The sequence below is a fragment of the Chelonia mydas genome, chromosome 8 (assembly GCF_015237465.2).
Source record: "Chelonia mydas isolate rCheMyd1 chromosome 8, rCheMyd1.pri.v2, whole genome shotgun sequence".
Classification (NCBI taxonomy): Eukaryota; Metazoa; Chordata; order Testudines; family Cheloniidae; genus Chelonia; species Chelonia mydas.
The window spans coordinates 75355779-75377913 of record NC_057854.1 but is presented as its reverse complement, the minus strand read 5'-3'; the positions used below and the strand labels follow the sequence as shown (position 1 = coordinate 75377913).

At 42.6% G+C, this 22135-nt stretch overlaps 1 protein-coding gene across 13 annotated transcripts in view; it reads right to left on the bottom strand.

Moving 5' to 3' along the window:
* KYAT3 (kynurenine aminotransferase 3) overlaps positions 1 to 22135 on the bottom strand; it is a 59298-nt gene that overhangs the window by 24664 nt on the left and 12499 nt on the right. Inside the window, exons 1-2 of one of the 13 annotated variants that reach the window (XM_043521081.1) lie at positions 8034 to 8157; positions 5656 to 5756 (exon numbers count right to left, since the gene is read on the bottom strand). The exons of 4 other annotated variants lie outside the window; for them this stretch is intronic. In XM_043521081.1, the coding sequence (XP_043377016.1) occupies positions 5656 to 5754 (99 nt within the window). In that variant the 5' untranslated portion in view covers positions 5755 to 5756; positions 8034 to 8157. Of the gene's footprint in view, positions 1 to 5655; positions 5757 to 7855; positions 7873 to 7962; positions 8158 to 22135 lie in introns of those variants that run through there. 8 more of the 13 variants (XM_043521080.1, XM_043521082.1, XM_043521084.1 and 5 more) reach the window with 8 other exon arrangements.

The following is a 22135-nucleotide window of genomic DNA, read 5'->3' as shown; positions in this document are numbered from 1 at the left end:
AATCAAAAATTATAAAGTGAGCACTGTACACTTTATATTCTGTGTTATAATTGCAATAAATATATTTGAAAATGTAGAAAACTTCCAAAAATATTTAAATAAATGGTATTCTATTATTAACAGTGCGATTAATCACTAATAATTTTTTAATTGCGATTACTTTTTTTAAATTGCTTGACAGCCCTAATTATTGAGAGAGAGAGAGAGAGACAGAGAGAGAGAGAGCGCGCGCGCATGCACATGCTATGTGTTTGTTAGAGAAGGCAAGGTCAAAGAAATGGACCTTGCACTTGAAGCAGTTTGCGACAGTCATTAAGATTCATTGAAAGTATTTTTATTCAGACTACTCAAAACTTTTTAACATTTATTTATCTCAAACACTGGGGAGAAAACGTTTTTGTTATAAAGTCAACACACATGCTCTTGAATTAAGGGCTAAGAAAATTCACGTATAATAGACCTCCAAGGATCCTTCCTATAAAACCAGGGATAACCAGACCCGATATTTGTGGTATCTTTAAAGTTTACAAAAACACAACACCAAAAGAGAGAGAAAGCAGGAAAAACTCTTCTGGCCTTCATACAGTCAAACAAAGAATAAAAACGTGAACCCATTCCCCCCGCCCACTTTTTATAGTGCAGACAGTAACTCAATGATAGAACTCAACAACTGCGTTAAGATCATGCCTGCATAAAGTTTGGGATCAGAAATCAGTTAACCAAAACTTTTGTCTCAGAAACTAGGCCTAACTGGTGGACAAAATATTGAGGGGATGGGCTATTCCACCTATCACTACCTTTCAAGGTCCTTCAAGAAAGGGACTTTGGGCTGTCGAGCAAGCTTCACCATCATGGCTGCCACCCCCACTGTCTCCTAGAACCCATGACCGTCTTCAGCCTAATCCCTCCTAACCAGGCTGGGCCATAGAGAGGAAGCCAGATGACATTACCACCTCCAGCAGTTTCAGCTAAATCCTGAAGACAACCTGGGATGTAAAACTTCACTCCCCCACACCCCCGACGTGCTCTTTTCCTTACGTACCGCATTTCTTTTCTTTCCTATCGCTCTCCCCTTTCTCCTTCTGTCTAATATGAGCCTGGCTTAGCCAGCCAAGACTGCATAGTTTGCAACACTGCTGTGAGCCTGTGACCACAGAGGCAGCTAAAAGTAATGCCCTAAGCACCACAATGCTGGGATGAGTTTGCTGAGTCCTAGAATGGCTGATAAGACGGTGTGCGTGCCTGTTTTTTCCAGCAGTGAGGTTTGCAAGTGAAAGTCAACATCAGAGACAAAAGCTGCATTTTCTTTGCTATTCTTTTCTCTCCCCCTTTGTATCCTGTTTTTTCCCCTCTTAGGAAACGGGATTGAACTTTTAACAGCAGCAGCTCCTGCCCATCTCAACTAATTTCTTCTCTTTTCCCCAAAAATGACAGTTACTTCAATCTTTGATACCACCTAAGAGATTGTCAAAAAAAAAAAAAACCTCTTCAGTAAAAGGAAAGGGAACAAGGGATGTTGTAAAACAAAAGCCTTACTCAATACTTTACATTTCAAATGCTTTAACTGTTTTTCAACCTTTTTCTGTATCTTTATTAAAGTCCTAGAAAGACTGTAATGATGTGTTTGCCATAGTACTGTACTAAGGAGGCTAAGGTCTTTTATGCCAAACCCCAAACCTTGTTTAAAACTGTTTAATGTTGGATAGTATCTGGGTTATGTTAACACCTTTGGCCCAATTATTCCTCCTAATTTAATACTAACAGGCCCCAGTCCTGCAACCATACACATGTTTAACATTATTAGTGTGAGTAGCCCTCACTGGTGTTGACTGGACTGTTTGTGCTAGTAAAGTTACGCCCATGTTGCAAGTGTTTGCAGGATAAGGGCCTATGATGTCAAATCACTTCTTTCACTATAATTTTATTGCACGGGCCAGATTCTAATCTCAGGCACATGGCATAAATTTCGATGAAGTTCAGCATAATCCATTTATCCCAACAAGACATCAAATCTGTTTTGGAGAACTTGGCAAGTGAATGTGCGACTCTTGCCAAGGGACATATCCAAATTGCAATTAAAAGGGAGTTTTGGTTAGATATGGTTCTTTACTAGGTGACACTGGCATATGCAGGTGTCTAAAAGAGTACTCAACCTCTGCACTGATGAGCACAATGCAGACGGAGATTAGTGTTTGGCCATAATACACCCCCCAATAATATGAATATTTTATCATGCCCGTTTCAAATAAGCATTTCTGGCAGCTTCCCTGTTGCTTTTTCACATGCTAAGGTACTTTTTTTTTTTACTACAAAAAACTGAGAAGTCTAGCCCTGAATCTCTCTAGTTAGTAATCAGGATTCTGTGTGGTCCAGTGGGCAGCTCATTGTATTGACCAACTCTTAAGATCACTTCAATTAGCTAACCACAACAGGCTACTCAATAGCAGGATTGTTATGACTGAATTACAGTAAGCTTAAACTGTACTAAATATTTCTCTCCTGGCTGAAATCTTACTGAGAACTAAAAGACTGCCTGTTACAGCCTTCATATCACGGAACATTGTATGTTCAATTGTTAATAATTAAAGCTTTCCCTCCCTACATACCTTGATCTTAGTTTTGATTCTGATGTCATAAAATGGAATTTCTGACCCTGTATTGGCTATCGAGGGCCCCAGCTCAGTTTTGGGTTCTAGCTCTGCTTACTTCAACTTTTAAAAGGCCAAGCAATTAACTGAAATTATTAAAATGAGGTAAGATTAAGAGAACAGAGCTGTCTTCCAGGGAGAAGAAAAAACACTACTGAAGTGTGTCCAGATGCTAGTGAGAATGCTGAGGATTTCCCTATTTTATATCATAAGCCACTCTTTCAATTACATGATTGGTTCTATCATCCTTCAAGCTAAGGAATGGAAGTGATTTATTTAAAGATGAAGTGCTAGCAGAATCTTAATCACCCGAAGATGATCAGTGTTAAGCAACACAAAGCATTCCCCTTTCAAGATCTAAATTCATGGCCTCCAAGCACATCCAGCCCCTGTTAGCAATGGTTGTTTTGGAAAGGAGATGAATAAGAGGGGACATGAGAGAGAAGTTGCTATTTACCTTTTCTTATAATAGAAATACAAGGAGACTTCCAATGAAAGTGAAAGTTTAATACTGATAAAAGGAAGTACTTTTACACAATGCATAATTAACTTGTGGAATTCAATGCCATGAACTATTATTGAAGCCAAGAACTTAGCAGGATTCAAAAAAGGGATTACACATCTGTGTGGACAATTAGATAAGATATAAAACACATAATGCATATAAAACATCCTGCTCTAGGAGAAAAGGAGTACTTGTGGCACCTTAGAGACTAACCAATTTATTTGAGCATAAGCTTTCGTGAGCTACAGCTCACTTCATCGGATGCATACTGTGGAAAGTTTAGAAGATCTTATTATATACACACAAAGCATGAAAAAAAAAATACCTCCTCCCACCCCACTCTCCTGCTGGTAATGGCTTATCCAAAGTGACCACTCTCCTCACAATGTGTATGATAATCAAGGTGGGCCATTTCCAGCACAAATCCAGGGTTTAACAAGAATGTCGGGGGGGGGGGGGTAGGAAAAAACAAGGGGAAATAGGCTACCTTGCATAATGACTAAGCCACTCCCAGTCTCTATTCAAGCCTAAGTTAATTATATCCAATTTGCAAATGAATTTCAATTCAGCAGTTTCTCGCTGGAGTCTGGATTTGAAGTTTTTTTGTTGTAAAATAGCGACTTTCATGTCTGTAATCGCGTGACCAGAGAGATTGAAGTGTTCTCCGACTGGTTTATGAATGTTATAATTCTTGACATCTGATTTGTGTCCATTTACTCTTTTACGTAGAGACTGTCCAGTTTGACCAATGTACATGGCAGAGGGGCATTGCTGGCACATGATGGCATATATCACATTAGTGGATGTGCAGGTGAACGAGCCTCTGATAGCGTGGCTGATGTTATTAGGCCCTGTGATGGTGTCCCCTGAATAGATATGTGTGCACAGTTGGCAACGGGCTTTGTTGCAAGGATAGGTTCCTGGGTTAGTGGTTCTGTTGTGTGGTACCCCTCCAATGCATTATTAAGGATCTACAACCTATCCTGAAGGATGACCCAACACTCTCACAAATCTTGGGAGACAGGCCAGTCCTTGCCTACAGACAGCCCCCCAACCTGAAGCAAATACTCACCAGCAACCACATACCACACAACAGAACCACTAACCCAGGAACCTATCCTTGCAACAAAGCCCGTTGCCAACTGTGCCCACATATTTATTCAGGGGACACCATCACAGGGCCTAATAACATCAGCCACACTATCAGAGGCTTGTTCAAAACTGGATTTGTGATGGAAATGGCCCACCTTGATTATCATACACATTGTAAGGAGAGTGGTCACTTTGGATAAGCTATTACCAGCAGGAGAGTGGGGTGGGAGGAGGTATTTTTTCATGCTTTGTGTGTATATAATAAGATCTTCTAAACTTTCCACAGTATGCATCCGATGAAGTGAGCTGTAGCTCATGAAAGCTTATGCTCAAATAAATTGGTTAGTCTCTAAGGTGCCACAAGTACTCCTTTTCTTTTTGCGAATACAGACTAACACGGCTCTTACTCTGAATCCTGCTCTAGGGCATAAGCCAACTTGGCTTGGAGTTTAAGAAACTTCCCCCAAGGGGAATTTATTCTATAACTGTACACTATGGGGGATCTTGCACCTATTTCTGACATATCTAGTGATGGACACTGTCTGAGACCAGGATGCTGGACTGATCCAGTAATGCAATTACTATGTTCCATTACACTGTCCCTAGGACCTCATCCATCATGGTGAAAAACTGCACTTTCTTTTGACAAAGTTAGATATAAAATGTTGTCACATGATTCCATAAGCAACTTAAGTGAGACTTCAAGAATATATCGTATACAATAAACTTAATCAAGTGTAGCTCTCTCTCAGGTACCTGTATAGCTAGCTCCTATTGGCATAGTATCTGAGGACCTGCAACCCCCCTGTGAGAAATACTATTATCCCCACTTTATAGATGGGAAATGGAGGCCCAGATCCACAAAGAGACTTAGGCATTGCAACACTAAACATTGCAACACCTAAGTTTTAGGCACCTACAAAAATCGCTAGAGCAACAGTGGGATCCACAAAGCCTGGGTTAGGCATCTAGGGTCCCTATACACTCAATGGGGAGAGATATGCACCTAAGAATGTTATCGACAAATGCCAGCATGCTAAATGGGAAGCATGGAACTGAACCCATCTCCTGAGTCCCAAGTTAATGTCCTGGGGATATCATCATGCTAGTGTGGTTTAACATTTGATTGATTTGAACAATAATTTATTGCAGTTTTCATATTAAATGTCTGGGATTAAGGCAACAAAAAATGAAGAAAACATAATGCTTTGTGGATCTTCTCACAGAACATGGATGAATCTTAAACTGCCTAATAAAAATGAAATTTTTGCCATCAGTTCAGTGAACTAAACCAAGTAGACATCTAATCCAATATATACTTACTGGCAGCATCACAAAATGAGTGCATTTCTAAAATAAATACAGCGTGACATACATGTAGTGTAATCTATGAACTGATGGAGTACATATTTCAGAGGTCGAAAATCTGAAGAATTTTACAGGATAAACTGTCTTCAGTAGCTGTGTCCTAATGCCAACGCAGCAGACGCTTTGCTGAGCAAAGAACATGCCTGCACAATAATTTAGAAGATTAAAAATAAATAAATAAAACAGTACGCCTTTATCTAGTATTTACAGATGCAAGACCAGAAATGTGCATTTCCCTACACAAAGTTAAGCAATTTTAGAGCCTGAGATTTTTCTTCTTCTCCCATCCCTCCCCACACCCACCCTAGATGATTATTTCCTTATCATACCTAAATACAGGGGTGAAGCTTTTTAAAAACAGGGAGTTTGCAAGACATTTTTTAATATCATGAAAAAGGAAGGTTTAATCTATTTGACAGAACTGAATTAAATAATGGTCTCTTCACCAAGAGATGGATGAAAATAAAACAAAAACCTAAATCCAAAGTCTATACAGCTAGGGGATTGCTAAGGGGATATGGAAACTTGTTTCTAGTCCACTACTTCAAATCCAGCCCGGTCAGGAGCAACTAAAAATTATCATCTGATGGCTCTTCATTAGAGTATTTGAAACAAATTAGTGGTTTCAGATGGATTTTTTATGAACAAGTGCTCACATAGCAAACAAAAAAGAAAACAATCACTATCATAGTTGGTAGTGCCCATCTGAGAAATACTATTAAGGCGACTGATTTTAAAGTACTAAGAATCCATCCTTGAAAAATCAGTCCCCTATAAGGTGTCCCAAAATCGCCAAAATTGAGATACCTAAAAAATCATTAGTCAATGTGGAAATCAAGACCTATGTATTATTTACTTCTTTTTATATAAACAGTAAACATCAAATTTAAACTGGTTTGGCAAACATCAAATTTATCAGAGCAGAAAATAACACACCCACAGAAGACATTTTGTACAGAGTAACAGACCATTCACTGGCCTGAAAAAATGACCCCAGTAATCCATGACCACAAAAAAGAAGGAATAAGAGGTGTTACTACAGGACAGCCACTTTTAGAATGTGTATTTAAGTAAATTTATTGGTTGACAACATCAAAATGATTGTTTTTTCTCTAGTAAATTCCAATGTAACCTAACTGACCTACTTCAGAACTGCAACATCACAGCAATATGATTAACTTTGTACTGCAAAGCTCAATGATTAGAGAACAAACAGGAAAACTGCAGACTGTATATCCAGTGGGGGATGGGGAGAGATGTTAAAAGGAATCTGAGAAATACTGTCTTAAAAGAAAAAGAAAGAAAGAGGTAGGCTGCCCATATGTACCGAAACTAGAAAGATTAAGTGGACTACAAACGCAATGGAAATAATGCAAATAAAACTGAAAGGGTCTGATTTAACCCCAGAAGAGCACAGAACTTCAGCATTGTGGAGGACAGATTCTCTGTCAAAGACGAATGATTGTAGCTAGTCCTTAAAGTGTGGTTCATACCAAAAAAAATTATTTTTTTTAAAAAGCATCTTGAACTTTCATATTTTATTGTTTCAATGACTCCATATTAAACGTGTCCAGTTAAAAGTATACTGATTCCCAACCACCACTACATGCCAGAACCACAAACTTTATTTATCACAGTCCTGAGAGCCAAAATAGGTTCTTTCCATCTCATGCAGCTATTACCAGTAATAAGGGTTCTGCAGGCCAAATTAGACCCTCACTGACATCTGGGCAGTCTGGCTACCTTCAAAAATTTGAAAAGGTGTTGTTGATTGGATTACTAAATAAATAATGATAATAATCATAAACATTTCTGTTCCTGATCCACAATTAGAAATAGTATCCGTAGCCTCAGCCCAGCAGTTCACAGAGCTGATGGGCTAACAGAAAATAAAACAACAAAACTTATTTTTGACACTAAAGTCAGCAGATATGACTGAATATAGAAAACGAACAGGTCCGATTTTTAGGTCTTTTTCCCGCGTCCCGACCGCTGCCCGGTCAGGAGGCCATTTATCCCGATATTGCGGCTTTGGCCGCTCCGGCGTTTTTGGTTCGACAACTCCGGCCGCTTTTTTTGTTGTTGTTGTTGGTTTTTTGGTTGCTTCCCTGTGTCCCGATATTTTCTCCGTTTAATCTGGTCACCCTACTCTGCACTCTCCCGCCGTGGGGGCTCTCTGCAGCACCCCCGAAGTCTGGGGGCTCTCTGTAAGTTCCTCCACGCGGGTGCGGCCCCTGCCTACCACTGGCGGCCGCTCTGCCCTGCGGAGTCCCCAGGAGCCTGGGGCACGGCTGGGAGGCGGGAGGGACGGAGGCACGGGCGGCAGGCCGAGGCCAGCTGTCCCCTTACCCTAGACGGCCTGTCCCAGGCGCAGCGCGTGCGGCGGCCCAGCCAGCCCGAGCAGGGGACACGTAACTCACCGTCTCCGCTTCGCCCGGCCCCGGCGCTTCCCGCCTGAGAGGGGCGGAGCCGCGGCCTCCTTCCCCAGGCTCCAGGACAGCGTCTCTCCCCAGGCCGCTTCCTCTCCCCTTTGTGACCCGTCACTGCCCCGAGGGCCCCACCCCCAGCAGAGAAATGCCCCGCCGCAGGGGTGGTCGCCGGGGCGCCCCTCCCCCACTCCATGGGGGTGTCCCCTGCCCTATACACCTGTAGTTTTCAAACCTTTTTTCTGCAACCCAGTTGAAGGAAACTGTTGATGCCCGCGACCCGAGGGAGCTGGGGATGAGGGGTCTGGGAGGGGTTTGGGAGGGGCTCAGGGCTGGGGCAGAGGGTTGGGGTGCAGGGGCGAGGACTGCAGGGTGGGGCTGGGAATGGGGGGTTCAGGGTGTGGGAGAGGGCTGGGGCAGGGGGTTGGGGTGCGGAAGGTGGTCAGGGCTCTGGGCTGGGGGTGCAGGCTCTGACTGGGGCTAGAGATGAGGGGTTTGGGATGCAGGAAGGAGCTCTGGGTTTGGGGGGCTCAGAGTTAGGGCAGGGGGTTGGGGTGCAGGAGGGGTACAGGCTCTAGGGTGGGGCTGGGGATGAGGGGTTCAGGGTGTGGGAGGGGACTCTGGGCTGGGGCAGGGGGTTGGGGTGTGGGAGTGGGTCAGGGCTCTGGGCTGGGGGTGCAGGCTCTGCAGTGGGGCTGGGGATGAGGGGTTTGGGGTGCAGATGGGTTTCTGGGTTTGGGGGGTGCTCTGGGCTGAGGCAGGGGATTGGGGTGCAGGCTTACCTCCAGTGGCTCCCAGTCAGCAACACAGCTGGGGTGCAGGTTTCAGAGTAACAGCCATGTTAGTCTCTAAGGTGCCACAAGTACTCCTTTTCTTTTTGCGAATATAGACTAACCAATTTATCCGATGCATCCGATGAAGTGAGCTGTAGCTCATGAAAGCTTATGCTCAAATAAATTGGTTAGTCTCTAAGGTGCCACAAGTACTCCTTTTCTTTTAGCTGGGATGCAGAGGCAGGCTTCCCGCCTGTCCTAGCATCGCGGACCGCACTGCACCCCAGAAGCGGCCAGCTGCAGGTCCATCTGCTAGGCGGAGGCATGCAAGCAGCTCCATGCTGTTCTCGCCCGCCAGCACCGCCTCCCCCACAGCTAGTGCTCGGGGCGGGGGCAGTGTGCGGAGCCCCGTGACCCCGCCTAGGAGCCGGACCTGCTGGCCACTTCCGGGGCGCAGCACAATGTTGGAACTGGTAGGGACTAGCCTGCCTTAGCTCTGCAGCACCGCCAACGGGACTTTTAACAGCCCAGTCGGCGGTGCTGACCAGAGCCGCTGCAACCCAGTTCTGGGTCACAACCCAGGATTTGAAAACCACTGCTATAGAGCAACCAGGGCATGTGACCCCCCTAAACAGATGCGGAGATCTCACTCATCTCCCCTACAACAGGTGTCACACCCCCACCCCACTACAGCAACAAGATGGAGATTAATCCCTCCATCCCTACATGGAACAAGCAGGATATGTAGCCACCTGTCCAGGTTTCCCAGGATCGGCTTGTGTGTGTGATTAATATTTTATTAATGTTCATAAAGAATTATTTAAAAATACAAAATGGTAAACAATGTACAGCTTTGTGTGGTACCAAATACCATACAGGTCACAGGATAGCCAATCAATTTATGCAATCATGCAAAGCTGCAAGACTGGGCAAAATAAAGTCAGACAATATTGCACAGACATAATGTGTTTTGGTGGAGGGGTAACAATAATAAAGACATACACAAATAGGCAAAAAAAGGAAGGCGGAAATGAGGAGGCAGGATGGGAAGAGGAGCGAAAAAGCACAAAGATCAAGGTGAAATGGAAGTCTGGCATATTTGAATTATCTCAGTGTTCTTTATCCAAATGTATCAAGAAACTTGGTTCACATTTCAGATTCTTCTCACAACCATAATAACGAGAGACATACTTTTGTTTTTTGAATGTAAGCTAAGGTTCAGGAGAACAAGACAGAAACTTCAGATAAGTACTAGTACATCACTTGGGTGGGTAGCTGCTGTTTCCAATTGGCAACGCCACACATCAGTTATGCATGTAATCCCAAAAAAGGGCCAGTTAAGTTTTTCTGTCACACTACGCCATCGGGAAGTTTGGTTATGTGATGTATTTACAGAAAAGCTATTTTTATGAAAATTTCATTGTTTTACAAAATGCTAATTTTTTATTTTTTTACTCTCACCATTTGCTTTCACCAAGATGCCATAATATCATAAATAGGGCCCTACCAAATTCACAGTCAATTTCAGGGTCATAGGATTTTAAAAATTGTAAATTTCATGATTTCAGCTATTTAAATCTGAAATTTCATGCTGTTGTAATTATAAGGGTCCTGACCGAAAAAGGAGTGGGGGGTGGGGGCACAAGGTTATTGTAGCAGGCTTTATGGTACTGCAACCCTTATTTCTGCACTGCTGCTGATGGTGGTGTTACCTTCAGAGCGGCAGCTGCTGGCTGGGAGCCCAGCTCTGAAGGCAGAGCTGCACAGAGGTAAGGATGGCATGGTATGGTATTGTCACCCTTACTTCTGCACTGATGCCTGCAGAGCAGGCCCCTAAGTCAGCAGCCGCTACTCTCTGGCCACCCAGCTCTGAAGGCAGCAGTGCAGAAGTAAGAGTGGCATGGTATGGTATTGCCTTCTGTGCTGCTGCTGGCAGGGCGCTGCCTTCAGAGCTGGGTGCCCGGCCAACAGCTGCCACTCTCGGGCTGCCCAGTTCTGAATGCAGCAAAGAAGTAAGGATGGCAATACTGCGACCCCCCCAAAAATAACCTTGTGACCCCTCTGCAGCTCCCTTTTGAATCAGGACCCCCAATTTGAGAAATGCTGGTCTGTATTGAAATCTGTATTGTATAGGGTAAAAGCACACAAAAGACCAGATTTCATGGTCCGTGATGTGTTTTTCATGGCTGTGAATTTGGTAGGGTCCTAATCATAAATCCAACTGTACAAGATTTTGAGAGAGTGGGAAAGTTTATAACTAATTGTCACAATCACAGAGCAAGCTATGCTTTAGATTCCATTTTGTCCTCCTTGAGTGGACCCTTCTACTGACAGGCCTGGCTTCTTCTCTCTCTGTGGTGGGTGGGGCCACATGGTTCAACCACTCTGGAGGTATGTCTACACAGCAACTGGGAGGTGCAATTGCAGCCCATGCAGGCCTACCAAGCTAAGTTAAAAATAGCAGTGTAGCTGCAGCAACATGGGCTAGCCACCCAAGTACAATCCTGCCCAGGATTGTAGGTACATACTTGGGTACATACTGCAGTGTAGACATACCCTGAGACTGGATCTCAGTCTGGCAGCTCCCCACTTGTGTGAAAAAACACACCCCTGACCGACATAAGTTTCACCAAAAAAAGTGCTGGTGTGGACAGTGCTATGTCAGCAGAGATGGTTTAATTATGCCAGCAAGAGAGCTCTCTCCTGCCGGCAAAGACTGGCTACACAAGAGACCTTACAGTGGCATAGCTGTAGTGGTACAGCTGTGCTGCCTTAAGGTCCATAGTGTAGACATAGCCTTAGTCAATGTAGTGGGTGACTTACATCAGTGGGAGCTACATTTTACTGTATACCCTTACAGAGTTACGCTTATGAGTAATTACGTCGACCTAACTCTGTAGTATAGGCCAGGCCTTACTCCAGTAGCCTGTGACAGCAGCTGATTAAAATGACTCAAAAAGCAGCTTCTCCTAACTCTAACTTCAAAACAAAGCATTATTTATTTCTTCACCCAAAGATATATAGCACACAGAGCAAAGCGGGAAAACAGCATATACACTAATCCTTCCTTGCAGGCTTCTATAAGTTCCCTTCAGCCCAGCTACTCCAATTTCTAGCTGGGAAAAGCAGGATGCCCTGCTGCAGTATGCACTCTCTCTTTCTCTGTAAGCATTTCAGTCGCTGCTGCTCACTCCCCCTATCCCTTCCTTCTAGCCCAGGATCTTCAAGGCTTTAGTACCCGTTGATCCTAGATTTGAGTCCTGGAAAAATAAACTGTTGCCAGCCTCTCTGGAGTCAGGCTGGGGTTATCCCCCAATCAATAGCTTCGCCACTGTTTCATCAAAGACCATTAGTATTCTCTCACTGAACCTTATCTTTTCCATTGTTTTGTTTCCTGTTTGTTTCCCCTTAACCGCCTCCTTTGATTTAACTCTATGCAGTCAGGCAGCATAATATCAGCCAGGTGAATTGAGGTGTACATGATATTTATAAAAAAATACAGATATTTCCCTTATTCTCCACACTAACACATTTTAGAAAACTCCAAATATGATTTAAGTAGCTTTTCTGTGCACAATAATGTTGTGATTTTAAGGTCCAATATCATAAAACCTTGCCAGGTTAGAAGAAACAGCATGAATCTTCCCTTTACAATGTACATAGATGTTGCAAGATATCAGACCTTAAATCCAATTCTTGTTTTACAGCATCCAGCACCATAGACAAGTGTTATTTGGATGGGGAATTACACATGAGAGGGATAGGAGAATCCATTTTCTGGTGATTTTTTTTATTTTATTTTTTAATGGGACGATGTGAAGCTACTAAGAGGCCTAGCATATCAGTAGTAGTAATGGAAGAGACAGATTATCAGGCTGGAGTGCAGATGATTTCATAAAGGTGTATGATAAACGTATTACATGGATATCACCAGTTCATATTTGGTGTGTATAAATATCTGTTAATACATATACAGCAAGAGAGAGGGAGTTGGTTGAAGAGAATCAGTGTGTCAGAAACTAATCAGAAGAAACCTGCCTAGATATAGCTAGAATTATGCAGTGTAGTTGTAGCCATGTTGGTCCCAGGATATTAGAGAGACAAGATGGGTGAGGTAATAGCTTTTATTGGCCCAACTTCTCTCTCACTCACAGAAATTGGTCCAATAAAAGATATTACCTGACCCACCTTGTCTCTCTAATAGCTAGAAGTAGTCAGACAGCTAGAGACAGCATGCATGGAGCTAAGAGGAGGAAGATGTGAAAAAAGATTTGCAAAGAGATGAACATTTTATTTAGCTTTTTTTCATTAACACTTAGGGTTTGTCTACACTTACCAGGGATCAACGAGCAGCGATCGATGCATCAGAGGTCGATTTAGCGGGTCTAGTGAAGACCCACTAAATCAACCACTGATCACTCTCCCGTTGACTCCTGTACTCCACTGGATCGAGAAGAGTAGGGGGAGTCAACGGGAGAATGTCTCTCGTTGACATCACGTAGTGTGGACCCAGCGGTAAGTAGGTCTAAGCTACGTTGATTTGAGTTATGCTATTCACGAAACTCAAATTGCATAGCTTAGATCGCATTTTCCCTGTAGTGTAGACAAGGCCTTAGCAACAATACTTCATTCTAATCATCTAATGTTTCCAAAGCAGAGCTTCCACAGGACCGACTCTTCAAAGTAACCTCTCAAAATGTCCACCAGAGGGCAGCAGATGATAAACTTTTACTTGCCACAATAATGTTTAACAACCGGAAAGACCTTAATTTTAGAAGGCTTTGAGCTAGATTCATGGTCTTGATGCTGCAACTTTGCACAGGTCTGCTAGCACAAAGAAGACATGCATCTGAAAAATCCAGGTAGTGATGGGTATATACTCCCATATCAGCTCCTCCCTCTCCACAAGCATGGGTGAAGTGGATACGGGCAGGATGCTAACGGTACAGCAACATTAAAGCGCTGCCATGGCAAAGGCATGTCAATTTAATGTCGTTGTCAATTTGCCCTGCCCCGGGCTGTTGACGGGGGCAGAGTGGGAGCAAAAGGAGAAGCTGCCCTGGGGCCCCGATTTAAAAGGGCCAGGGGCTCCGGCCACCGCTGCTGCTACTCCGGCAGCGGCCAGAGCCCTGGGCCCTTTAAATCACCGCTGGAGCCCCGTGCAGCAGGGGCCAGGCAGTGCGGATGGGCTGGCCCTTCTGCCTGAGGCCCCGCCCCTTCGTAAGTGCTTTATGTTACTTTCACCCTGACCATGGTTAATTGATTAAGTCTGCTCTAGTAATTGGCAACTAGTTAACTGACCACACTGAAAATTCTAGTTACTCTCTGTACTACCTAACATCTTACAAGCTCTTCCCAAATTTGACAAACAATTTAATTAATTACATATTGTAACCTTGTGTGCTCTGTGCTGCAAAGACTCTTTTATGTCTCAGTCAGAAGATTTTGAAGAAGGCTCTTGCTTCCTGATTCTTTTAGAGTAAATTAATTAAGCAATTAAGCCTAAGGCTAAATCTACACTACAGACCATACAGCAGCACAGGCCTCCCGTATAGCCGCTCCCACCAACATAGCGCTGTTCACATCGGCGCTTTTGTCCGTGAAACTTATGTTGGTCAGGGATGTGTTTTCTCACACCCCTGACTGGCAAAAGTTTTGCTGACAGAAGTGCTAGTGTCAACAAAGCCTTAGTCATGTTGCTGAAACCTTAAGAGTAAAAGTTTCTGTTTCAAACACCAGTAACTGTAAAAGCTATTCCACAGCAGTGAAAGCAGGAACAATGACATTTGAACCTAATGATCCGATGGATTAAATAAACTTTTATACCAGTACTTTCCAAAGTATTAGTAAAATTAAAAAACAAATCAAAACCCCAAGACCCACCTATAACAAGTACACCTTTAGGTTTCAGGTTTCCGGGTGGTAGCCGCGTTAGTCTGTATCAGCAAAAACTACGAGCAGTCCTTGTGGCACCTTAGGCTAAAACCCATGCATCTGATGAAGTGGGTTTTAGCCCACAAAAGCTTATGCCCAAATAAATGTGTTCGTCTCTAAGGTGCCACAAGGACTCCTCATTGTTTTTACCTTTAGGTGTGTGGCTAGATATTTGCATTTGTGGATTTCTTTGTCATATTTACAAAAGAGAAGATATTGTTTATATTTAAAATACTTAATGAACTCAACATCCACACAAAGGGTAATGTAGCATAATTTTAAAGAGCAGGAAATATCTGAGATTGACTTTGAATTTAGGAGTTTCTTACACATTTAGTTAATACACAGTATTGTATCCTGTATATCCCTGCCTAACACACTATCATGCATAACACCTTGTTTGTTTCTTTTTAACAAAACTTGGATTTGAATTTATAATAAAAAATTATGGCAGGAAATTTATTTCTATGTCTTCAACTGTCGTAACGAGAAGTAAGAAATAAAGTCTTTAAATCTGATTTTCTTTGACTATAATACAGCTAAATCTTATTTGTAAAAGAGGAGTTGTGGTCAAGAGTCGCCACAGTTTATAATAGATTATTGTCAGCCAGTTCGATTAGACTGGAAAAAAATTCTTTGCAGAACTTGGATGCAGTTCAGATCATACTCTTAACTGTAATGGAAAGAACAGCTGTCTTGTTTGCTGGCGTTATCTACAGTAGTTGTGTGCAGACAAGAGCCTACAGTACCTAAATCTTGGTCCAATGAACATATTGAGGCAAAGCACAGAATGTGGGGCAGCTTCCTCTTGGGATATAGCTAGTGCTTCCTAAAGCAGCACTGTACGCCATGAATTATACAGTGCGTACATATAAAACCTTAAGGAAGAAGGGATTTGAAAAACCACATAAATAAACATATACCAGGTAAATAAATTCCTTGTATGCCAAATGGACTATAATTAACTGAATTATATATTTAGAGATAATTTATTATTTGTCTCTGTGTGTGGCAGCATTAGTATGAATGAGAAGGCTTTTTAGTCTGCCTACCATTGGTAGATCCAAAATTTTGGTTTATACTATATACAATTGTGACAGATTGTAGCGGCACTACCAGTTTCCCTGAGAACAAGTATTTAGCCTCAGCTCAGTTTCCCCCTCCTCTAAAAGAAATCCTGTGAGGAAGGCCTATAAATTGGATGCTTAGAAAAGGGGTGGAGGGTGAGGAGGATGCCTGTGAAAACTTAACTTAAAATTACATTAAAGTTAAGTACATGAATAAGTTTATACGGGATAGGGACCTATGTAGCTTTCAAACAGCACTTTTCTTCTTATAAACGCCAAGCTTGAGAATTTTTTTATTTAACCCAGACTGTAGAATATCCTCCTAACTATAGATTTCTGAGGAGGACAAGCAGTATTCAGTCTAGGACCATTAACATGTTTAAAGGGCAATAGTTCACAAGCCCTCAGAGCTAGAAATAGGTACTATATACCACTGGAGAGCTAGGAATCGCCCCCTTTCCAATCATGTTAAATCTTTTGTATTTAGCTCTGGTAGACTATGATATTGAACTATAAATCATGACAGAATGTGTTTAGAAAAGCTATTTTAGATTATAATTAGAGGTTTAAAATGTATCTTGGACTCATGATACGAAGCACAGGGTTTTCAAGCAGAGGCACAGATATCTGAAAAATAGCATCAATAAAAATTGAGAACTGTCCCATTCCTAAAAGAGTTTGCTCTAAGAAATTATTGTGTGGCACTAAACAAAACACAAAATGATGTAGAAAAAAGACTGGGGCCCCAACCCCACAAAGACTTACACACATGCTTAGCTTTCCGCTTCAGTGGGACTACTCACAGTGCATATAGTTAAGCATGTACGTAAGTCTTTGCAGGGTAAGCATCTGTGTTAGCATTCATTTGAGATGATTCACTTTATCTTTTGTAACTAAGCATCCTAAATACATGCCACTAAACTCTTTACACCAAACTATGCACACTTATATTTGTCTCCTGTGTATGTTACACATGATTTTCACATTCAAAACATATGATCCTTTTGCCTGATGGAGTGCAGAATAACATTTAATTAGGAAATAGCAGTTTGTACCAAAAAACGATAGCTAGCAATGTTCAAAAAGATATCACAGCCAGTTAATTTGAACCAAGTGTCAGGATTAGCTTTGCTTCATTATCCTCTTCGCATCTGAGAATTCTCAGTTCCTAATGACAACATATGTTTTTATATAATATATATAAATCACCCACTTGCCTGTGATATTTGCTGAGTAAAGCACGGAGTGGATGACTTAACTCTGCATGTTTTGGTCTTGTCAGCCTGAGGTTTTTTACTTAATATTCATTCTGTTTTTACCATCTCATCCTATCATTTTTTAAAATCTCTTTGACTTCTGCATCAAATTATTCACAGATTTACATCTTATAGAAGTTCATGCGACAAGTTGGTTTTTTTTCCTACTGAGCCAAACCATAAATAATTGCAATTGGCAGATCCAGAGTGAACTGTTTATTGACAAATTTCGACATGGGGGTAAATCTGGTTCTGTTCAATATCTTCATCAATGATTTAGATAATGGCACAGAGAGTATACTTATTAACTTTGTGGATGACACCAAGCTGGGAGGGGTTGAAAGTGCTTTGGAGGATAAGACTAAAATTCAAAATGATCTGGACAAACTGGAGAAATGATCAGAAGTAAATAGGATAAAATTCAATAAGGACAAATGCAAAGTACTCCACTTAGGAAGGAACAATCAGTTGCACATATACTGAATGAGAATGATTGCCTTGGAAGGAGTACTATGGAAAGGGATCTGGGAGGATCATAGTGAATTACAAGCTAACTGTGAATCAACAGTGTAACACTGTTGCAAAAAAAGCGAACATCATTCCAGGATGTGTTAGCAGGAGTGTTGTGAGCAAGACACAAGAAGTAATTCTTCCACTCTACTCTGCGCTGATTAGGCCTCAACTGGAGTATTGTGTCCAGTTCTGGATGCCACATTTCAGGAAAGATGTGGACAAATTGGAGAAAGTCCAGAGCAGAGCAACAAAAATTATTAAAGGTCTAGAAAACATAGCATACGAAGAAGGATTGAAAAAAATGGATTTGGTTAGTCTGGAGAAGAGAAAACTAAGAGGGGACATGATAACAGTTTTCAAGTACATAAAAGATTGTTACAAGCAGGAGGAAGAAAAATTGTTCTCCTTAACCTCTGAGGACAGGGGAAGAAGCAATGGGCTTAACTTGAAGCAAGGGCGGTTTAGGATGGACATTAGGAAAAAATTCCTGTCAGGGTAGTTACGCACTGGAATAACTTGCCGAGGGAGGTTGTTGAATCTCCATCATTGGAGATTTTTAAGAGCAGGTTAGACAAATACCTGTCAGGGATGGTCTATATCAATGGTTCTCAAAGCCGGTCCGCCGCTTGTTCAGGGAAAGCCCCTGGCGCGCCGGACCAGTTTGTTTACCTGCTGCGTCCGCAGGTTCGGCCGACTGCGGCTCCCACTGGCCGCGGTTCGCAACTCCAGGCCAATGGGGGCTGCGGGAAGTGGCACGGACCAAGGGACATGCTGGCCGCTCTTCCTGCAGCCCCCACTGCCTGGAGCAGCGAACCGTGGCCAGTGGGAGCCGCGATCGGCCAAACCTGTGAACGCGGCAGGTAAACAAACCAGTCCAGCATGCCAGGGGCTTTCCCTGAACAAGCGGCGGACCGGCTTTGAGAACCACTGGTCTAGATAATGCTTGGTCTGCTATGAGTGCAGAGGACTGGACAGTGGTTTTCCAACTTTTTTTCTGGCCACCCAGCTGAAGAAAATTGTTGATGCCCGTGACCCAACAGAGCTGGGGATGAGGGTTGGGTGCAGGGGTGAGGGCTGAGGGGTGGGTCTGGGAATGAGGGGTTCAGGATGTGGGAGGGGGCTCTGGGCTGGGGCAGGAGGTTGGGGTGTGGGAGGGGGTCAGGGCTCTGGGCTGGGGCTGCAGGCTCTGGGCTGGGGCTGCGGATGAGGGTTTGGGGTGCAGGAGGGGGCTCCAGGTTTGGGAGGGGCTCAGGGCTGGGGTAGGGGATTGGGGCAAGGGGCTGGGGCATGGGCTTACCTTGGGCGGTTCCCGGTCAGTGGCACAGCAGGGGTGCTAAGGCAGGCTTCCTGCCTGTCCTGGCACCACGGACCGCGCTGCGCCTTGGAAGCAGCCAGCAGCAGGTCTGGCTCCTAGGCGGAGGCGCACAAGTGGCTCCGCGCAGCTCTCGCCCACAGGCACCACCCCACCCTGCTCCCATTGGCCGGGAACCGGTGCTTGTGGTGGGGACAGCACGCGGAGCCCTGTGGCCCCCCCCCCCAGCCTAGGAGCCAGACCTGCTGCTGACCACTTCTGGGGCACAGCACGGTGTCGGAACAGGTAGGACCTAGCCTGCCTTAGCCAGGCAGCACTGCTGACGGGACTTTTAATGGCCCGGTCAGCAGTGTTGACCAGAGCCGCTGTGACCCAGTGCCTTACATTCCACGACCCAGTATTGGGTTGTGTCCCGTAGTTTGAAAACCACATGTCCCTTCCAGTCCTACAATTCTATGATTCTGTGATATTTGACATAGCTTATTGAAATGAAGCCTAAGAGCTGATGAGCTGGGAGGCCGCACTGGTAGTTATTTAGCACTTTCTGTAAAGTATAAAGGCATATGCATTGCTGAAAGGTGCATCACTTTGAAAACACGGAAGTGTTGATGCTTAGTATTGTAGATGTGTTTCTTAAGAAGTTTTATTAATGTTATTTTTGTCAGTAAATGACATTCACTGAGTGAGGTAGGCTATTTCAAGGGGCAATTTCTTAAACAAATTTCTTTAGTCCTCTTCCTAATTAAAAATAAATACAACCACAGAATATGAAAAATGTAAATAAAATCTAGAACATTATACTACATTATAAGTTATATTATAGGAGACAGATAAGTCAAGATTTTTTAAGACGAAGCATCCTACAGTCTTGTATTGGACACTGCACTTTCTAAATCTGGGTTCAACCTCTAGCTAGATATGGGTTTATAGCCTTTTGTAAATACAGTATATTATATAAGATTGTATTTGCTTCTTTTTGTTACACAGTTAAACTTTTTGTTAGAATTTAGATTACAACTTTGGCTATCTGCTAAAGAACACCATCTAGCTTGGGCCCAGATATTTTATTTTTGTGTTTTGTATTTTATTTTGTAAAGGGTTTTACAAAACCTGTAGGTTTTAAGAAAATTATGCTTAAAAAGTACAATTTTTCGTTTGGATGTAAGCAACTTAGTTGCAGTGTTTGCAGCTTAAACATTACAGTCTTATGCTAGTGCTTAAGAACCAGGAACTGAAACTAACCAAACAAAATTGAGGGTAAGAAAGCTATTTTCCATGTCCAAGTTGAGTTAAACGCAAAAAGCAAGAAAGAGTAAGGAAAAGAAAGAGATGGGCCCAAATGAAAAGCCTGGATCTCAATAAGAATGCATTAAAGTATATTTTCTTTTCTTGTACACGAGAAAATTGTTACAAATATCTGCAGATAAAGTGTTAGGATTTAAACTGCAATTTTGTAGAGTCATAGTTGTAATGATCAAGCTCTTCTAAAGTGTCATGTGCAGCCTTCTGGACCTGCAGGGCTGCCATAGTCAATAAATATTTGTTTTGTGTTGAAAGTTACTAAGAGAAGGAAAATTCCCTTTTCTGAGCCTGGCGTGGTTAGAGGCTGCATTAGAAGTTGTCCTGGTAAATCTTAGACAAAGACACCAGTGTTAGCAAATGACAACAATGTGCGGGGATCTCCAGATGAAAAGCCTATTGAAGTGTTTTGGAGTAGTGGAGTGTAATCCTCATCCTTCACCAACATTTACAGAGCAGTTGATGACTGTGAAAAACATCATGTTTAGAAAAATCACTGCCTATGCTACAGTATACCATACCTGTTTGTATTTCCTTTTCCTCTAATTACTCAGAACACTTCCTTGATCCTGGCTTTTGAATTGTTGCTCTATTTCAAACCTTCTCTTTCTCAGTACACTCCTTCAAAATGTCTTTATTTCTTATCTTTCTCACTGTCTTTCCACACAAGATCCTTAACTGTTGTCAATGTGGGTTTTCCTCTGGCCACAGCACGGAAACTACTCTCCTCTATGTAGCTAACTTCTTTCTTTCTTCTTTCATCCACCTTAACCTCAATGCAACTTTCAGAGCTGTCAACTACTCTGCCTCTTAATAATAGGTACCACTTTTACTGTCTTTTGACAACTTCAGTGTCTTCTTTCTATTCCACTTCTTTATCTGTCTTGACTAATTTCAGAGTAGCAGCCACGTTAGTCTGTATTCGCAAAAAGAAAAGGTGTACTTGTGGCACTTTACAGACTAACAAATTTATTTGAGCATAAGCTTTTGTGAGCTACACCATCTGATGAAGTGAGCTATAGCTCACAAAAGCTTATGCTCAAATAAATTTGTTAGTCTCTAAGGTGTCACAAGTACTCCTTTTCTTTTTGTCTTGACTAAGCAAGCTTCATGATCCTGAGGTAACTGTCTCAAAGATTATCATGATATTAATGGGAAAGAAGAGTGTCCTTTTATGGTTCATTCATCTCTCTCCTTTCCGCATTCAGACTGTAACCATGGCATCAGCATTGCTGAATTTCCTTTCAATTTTCTTTCCTTTCAATTGCCATCACCTCCCTAAAATATGGCTTATGTATACCACTGCCTCAGGTCTACGTCTGCTGAAATCCTCATCCAGGCCTTCATCTCTTCCTGCCTTGCCTAGTCCAGCTTCTTTTTTTTATTATACCCTCAAGTATCAGTTCTCTAAACTCCATCAAGCTCATAAAGTGGATATCTGCAGATTTGCAGGGCTCTACACATAATCACACCACACTTGGCAAAAAAGCCAGGTTGTTGCAGCATCTGCACCTCTCTTCATCTGTCTTCTCCCTTGCTTATAATCTTTAATTTCTCTTTTCCTCTGTTATTTATCTATTTTAACTTTATAACTGTTATTTAACTCAGAGTGTTTTGCTGTGAAATAGTTTATATCAAAGATGATATACAGATAACATTGTATTGTATTATTATTAGAGAGAGAGCCAGACCCAAACACTGCACTTTGGGCCAAGCTCTATTGTATTGACAGGCTTTGTGTATTATTTTGAAAATATATCAGTACCTGCTGCTTCTCCTATCATTCTCCTCCCCACTCCCCCCGCCCACCCCACACACACATCTTTGAAGTAGTAATCCTCTTTCTGACATAATACTCAGTTGGGAGGATTCAAGTAATTATTTTTAAACCACTAAAGTGTAAAGAATATTTCTAAAAAGCCCCCTCCAAGATGCTGCATGG